General features: G+C 41.8%; 1 protein-coding gene across 1 annotated transcript; it reads left to right on the forward strand.

Moving 5' to 3' along the window:
* The first annotated feature begins 1,424 nt into the window (after positions 1 to 1,424).
* LOC143632237 (uncharacterized) lies at positions 1,425 to 4,353 on the forward strand. Its single transcript, XM_077100802.1, has 3 exons — positions 1,425 to 1,441; positions 2,002 to 2,955; positions 3,777 to 4,353. The coding sequence occupies exons 1-3, from the start codon at positions 1,425 to 1,427 to the stop codon at positions 4,351 to 4,353; spliced, it is 1,548 nt and encodes a 515-aa protein (XP_076956917.1).
* Positions 4,354 to 5,637: the final 1,284 nt, after the last annotated feature.

The following is a 5,637-nucleotide window of genomic DNA, read 5'->3' on the forward strand; positions in this document are numbered from 1 at the left end:
CTTAGCATCTTTCATTTTAACATACTTCTCAAATCAAAATTTCCACTCACTGAGCCCATCATGAGACAATAGACGAGGTACACGAGTGGTTGTCCTCATTATGGAATCCAATTCTTGATGAAGTAGCGCATTTGATGATACATTGTTGTTCGTTAACTGATCCATTTTTTAAATTAGTTTATTGATTTTAGTCCAGAAAGTTCTATAGTCCTAGTCCAAGTATCAGGCCCAAATCAAACCAATCAGGCCCAAATAGAGCCTACAGTTTACTAAGCCGAGAACCAAAAGTTGACCGAGAAAGTCTTTAGTCAACAGAGAACACCAATATTGACCGAGAACAATATTGACCGAGAACTAGGAAGTCAACAGAAAACACTCTTAGTTGACCGAGAACAATGGAAATCAACAGAGAACAATCTTAGTCAACCGAGAACACTTAGACGTAGCCGAGAACTGACAAACTTGGTCGAGAACAGGCAGATTTGGCCGAGAACCAACAAATTTCACCGAGAATGACCAAATGATGGCCGAAAACAATGACAATTTTCCGAGAACTTCCAGGAAACCCAAAGATGCTTTGACCAGATAATTTTGGTAACAAATTAAATCCCGAAATCTCTGGGATTTGAATTTTAACCAAGATTAGGTCAATCTTCAACTTCAAAAAAAACTTTTTCCTTCTCCGACGAGAGTATCATCGGAAAATCAAACACAACCACCAAAGATCAAAATCTTGAATCCTTGGTATCACAAAAACGAGCCTCAATAGGTCTAAGGCTCTGATACCAATTGTAAGTCCCAAATCTGGATCACTACAATTATTATATCAACAATCTAGGTGTTGGTGCGGAAATCCAACGCTAGATGATTCAAGAACACTAACAAACCTAAACACGTAAAACACACAAATGGCTTCAAAACACACGTTAATATTAACGTCGGGTGCTTAAGCACTAACAGTACAATACTCGTCTATGATAACCCTTAAACGGCCAAAATCACACTTGAATGAACAACCCATAACCCTATACAAAGACATCTATATATATAGGGAACTAACCACTCAAGCCCAATACTAACCAAAAACCCACCGAGATCCAAATGGATCTCGGTTTACATACACAGCCCAAACAAAACAACCAAACTAAGTACAAACCAAATAACTAGGCCCAACATCGGGTAACAAGGAAGAGTCGATTAAGGATGTTATGGACTTTCTGAAGCAAATGAAGACGGATCAAGAGGCTCAGAATAAAGCGTGAATCAGAGGTTAGAACTCCAAGAGAAAGCCAATGCTGCAAGGGTTAAACAGGTGAGCCAGCTTGCTGAGGAAGTGGCGAGTTTGAAGAGAAATCCATCCAAGTTGCCGAGTGATACCTTGAAGAACCCGAGCCATCAGAATAGTAGCTCTTCGAGTGGTAAGAATGACCATGTCAACCAGGTAAGTACCCTTAGGAGCGGTAAGGCATATAATAATGGGGTAGCTCCACCACCTTTGGTTGAAGGTGAGGTGGAGGATTTGGGAGAAAATGGGAAAAGTGATGGTGAGGTTGAAATTGAACCGAAAATTAAATTAAAACAAAAAAATAAAAATAAAATTGAAACTGAAACTAAAACGGGAACACCAACCGCCAAGGAGACGGGCTCAACGAGTAAAACCGTTCCGTTCCCTCGGGCATTGGTGAACCCCGAAACCTCATCGACACTTAGAAAGAGGGGCCCACAGCAGGAGGAAATGTGGGAAATATTTAAACAAGTAAAAATCAATTTACCCCTCATAGATGCAATTAAACAAGTCCCTGGATATGCTAAATATTTGAAAGACTTGTGTACTAAAAAACGAACTCACAAGTTGCCTAAACAAGTTGACTTAACTGCAAATGTGAGTTCGCTTTTGACGGATATCCTCCCACCCAAGCTACAAGATCCGGGAACGCCAATTATACCCATTCAAGTGGGCGATTTTAAAATGACTAGAGCGTTGTTAGATCTTGGGGCTAGGGTGAGTATTCTCCCGGGAAGCTTGTATGACCAGTACGAATTTGGTCCACTTAGAAAAGCCGACACTACCGTGGTGTTGGCTGATTTGACACTCAACCTTCCTACGGGAATCGTGACCGATTTGATTATGATGATAGAAGATTTTTATTACCCGGTCAACTTCCTGGTTCTAGACTACGTGACGGTTAACCCGAAACGGCAACCGAACGTGATTCTCCGTCGGCCTTTTTTGGCCACCGCGAATGCTTTGATTAATTGTAGAACTGGGGTAGTGGACGTGGCATTTGGTAATAAGAATCTTATGCTTAATGTGTTTTCAAACGTGTCTAACCCTCTGGTGAGTGACGAATGCTTCGCGACTGAAGTCATTGACGGGTTGAACCCTCACGAAAGTGGGGATGATGCCACAGAGGAGTGTGCTATTTGTTGCAGGAAAGTAGTTGAGCATGTCTTACAGTTACAAAAAGAAGAGAGAGAAGTGGAATTGTATGCGGCAAGTATTGGGAAACCGCCATGGTTTCAGCAAGTGGAGCGGTTGCCCAATACGATCGATTCAAAGTTGAAACCGTCATTGGAGAGTCTGCCGGCTGTTGAATTGAAGGAGCTCCCAAAACACTTGAAATACGTGTTTTTGGGAGAGGGAGAGACATTACCGGCCATCATAGCTGCAAATTTGGAAGATGAGCAAGAGAAGGCGTTGGTGGAAGTCTTGAGAGAGCATAAGGCGGCGATTGCTTGGACGATAGCAGATTTGAGAGGGATCAGCCCATCCATTGTCATGCATAAGATCAACACCGATCCCGAGGCAAAACCCGCTCATGATGCACAAAGAAGGTCCAAAAATGCGGGAGGTAGTGAAGAAAGACGTTTTGAAGTGGTTGGACGCGGGCATTATTTTTCCGATCTTAGACAGCACGTGGGTAAGTCCGACACACACGGTTCCAAAAAAGGAAGGTATTAAAATAACCCGTAATGAGAAAGGTGAGGAAATCACCACCCGATCGGTAACCGGGTGGCGGATTTGTGTTGATTATAGGAAGTTGAATGCGGCAACATCTAAAGACCATTTTCCCTTGCCGTTCATTGACCAGATTATCGAGAAACTTGCAGGTCAGAAGTTTTATTGTTTTCTAGATGGCTATTCGGGGTACACTCAGATTGCTATTCACCCTGATGACCAACATAAGACCACTTTCACATGTCCATACGGCACCTTCGCATTTAGGCGAATGCCTTTTGGTTTGTGTAATGCCCCGGCCACCTTTCAAAGGTGCATGATGAGTATCTTTTCAGATATAATCGGGGATTCACCTGAAATTTTTATGGACGATTTTTCTATTTTTGGTTAATCTTTTGAAAAATGCTTAAATGAATTAACTAAATTTTTAAAAAATATTTGTAGAAACGAATTTGGTCTTAAGTTGGGAAAAGAGTCACTTTATGGTTCAAGAAAGGACGGTTTTGGGACATGTCATCTCAAGTAGGGGGATTGAGGTTGATCGGGTAAAAATCCAAGTCATATCTAATTTACCACCGCCTACTAATATAAAAGGGATAAGGGCATTTTTGGGTCATGCCGGTTTTTACCGACGGTTCATTAAGAATTTTAGCGTTATATCTAAACCGTTGTGTAATTTGCTATTAAAAGTTGTGCCATTTGTTTCTAATGAAGAGTGTCTCAATGCATTTAATGTACAAAAAAACAAATTGGTTGAAGCCCCGATCTTGTTGTCACCTGATTGGTCACTCCCATTTGAGATTATGTGTAACGCAAGTGATTATGCGGTCGGGGCCGTGTTGCGTCAACAAGTGGATAAGAAGCCTGTTGCCATATACTACGCAAGCAAAACCCTTTCCGATGCTCAAATTAATTATACCACTACGGAAAAGGAGTTGCTCGCGGTAGTATATGCACTTGATAAGTTTCGATCTTACATTTGGGGGAGCAAGGTTATTGTTTTTTCAGATCATAGCGCAATAAAGTATTTGATGGAGAAGAAGGACGCGAAGCCGCGCTTGATCAGGTGGATTATACTGCTCCAAGAGTTAGATGTGGAGATCCGCGACAAGAAAGGAAGCGAGAACGTGGTAGCGGATCATTTATCGAGACTTGTGGGACAAGAAGAAGAGGAGAAAAACGAGAGGGCCATCAATGAGTCTTTCCCGGATGAGCAATTGTTTTCTGTTTCAACTTTGCCATGGTATGCTGACATTATTAATTTTCTTGTTACAGATACAATTCCAGAATTTTGGCCAAAGAAGAAGAAGCAGCACTTCCTCTCGCAGGTGAAGCACTATGCATGGGAAGATCCAGATTTGTTCAGAGTTGGAGCGGATCAAGTAATGAGGTAGTGCATACCAGAAGAGGAGATGCGGAGTGTTTTATATCATGCCCACACATCACCTTGTGGAGGCCATTTCAGCGGCCAGAAGACGGGACATCGAGTGCTTGCATGTGGATTTTATTGGCCTACGATCTTTAAGGATGCATCAGAGTTTGTCAAGAATTGTATTAGATGTCAAAATATGGGGGTATTTCAAAGGACGAAATGCCCATGCAACCAATCCTCGTTGTCGACATCTTTGATGTTTGGGGGATTGATTTCATGGGCCCGTTTCTTAATTCTTTCGGTAATCTATATATCTTGGTAGCGGTCGATTATTTGTCTAAATGGGTAGAAGCAATCGCCACCAAGACAAATGACCATACCGTTGTTTGTAAGTTTGTCCAATCTAATTTTTTTCACGTTTTGGTGTCCCCCGCTTTATCATTAGCGATAGGGGTTCACATTTCAAAAGCTTTAATTTTGGTAAACTACTTAAACGGTATGGCGTAAATCACCATATTGCCACTCCATATCACCCTCAAACAAGTGGGCAAGTGAAGGTTTCTAATAGGCAAATCAAAAATATTTTACAAAAAAACGGTAAGGCCCGATCGGATGGATTGGTCAAATAAACTAAATGATGCTTTATGGGCTTACCGGACGCTTATAAAACGTCTATTGGAACCACCCCATATCGGTTGGTTTATGGAAAAGGTTGTCATTTACCTGTCGAGCTAGCCCATCGTGCGCTATAGGCGCTTAAGAATATTAATCTAGACTATGAGTGTGCAGGTAAACAAAGGAAGTTGAACATATGCGAGTTGGAAGAGTTGAGAGATGAAGCTTATGAATGTGCATCCGCATATAAAGACAAGATGAAGAGAGTTCACGATGCTAAACTAAGAAGAAGGACGTTCGAGAAGGGGCAACGAGTGTGGTTGTACAACTCGAGATTGAAACTTTTCCCGGGCAAATTGAAGAGCAAGTGGACGGGACCTTATCAAGTCTAGAGAGTGGGAAAATTCGGTGAAGTTGAGATCGAAGATTTTGATGATCATCTGAGGCAAGTGGTGAATGGTCATCGGTTGAAGCCCTATTTGGAGGATGCGGACATGAACAAAGAGATACATGAGTCGGAGGTTTGCTTTTTAGCGGACGATCCGACTTATTCGGTTGATTGAGGAACCAAGGAATGTCGAGCTGTAAACATTCAATTTAGCGCTAACTGGGAGGCAACCCGGCATTTGTAAGTTGTATTTTTTGTATATTTGATGTGTTGTAAAACACACGTATTTTCCACACGTTTTAT

This window comes from Bidens hawaiensis, unplaced genomic scaffold (genome assembly GCF_021521415.1).
Source record: "Bidens hawaiensis isolate Kalapana, Puna unplaced genomic scaffold, B.hawaiensis_p1.1 tig00006386_1, whole genome shotgun sequence".
In the NCBI taxonomy this organism is placed as follows: domain Eukaryota; kingdom Viridiplantae; phylum Streptophyta; class Magnoliopsida; order Asterales; family Asteraceae; genus Bidens; species Bidens hawaiensis.

Coding starts and splice junctions, on each gene's coding strand:
- LOC143632237 (XM_077100802.1), top strand. Junction 2,956..3,776: donor CACGGTTCCAAAAAAGGAAG/GTATTAAAATAA, acceptor GTGTAACGCAAG/TGATTATGCGGTCGGGGCCG.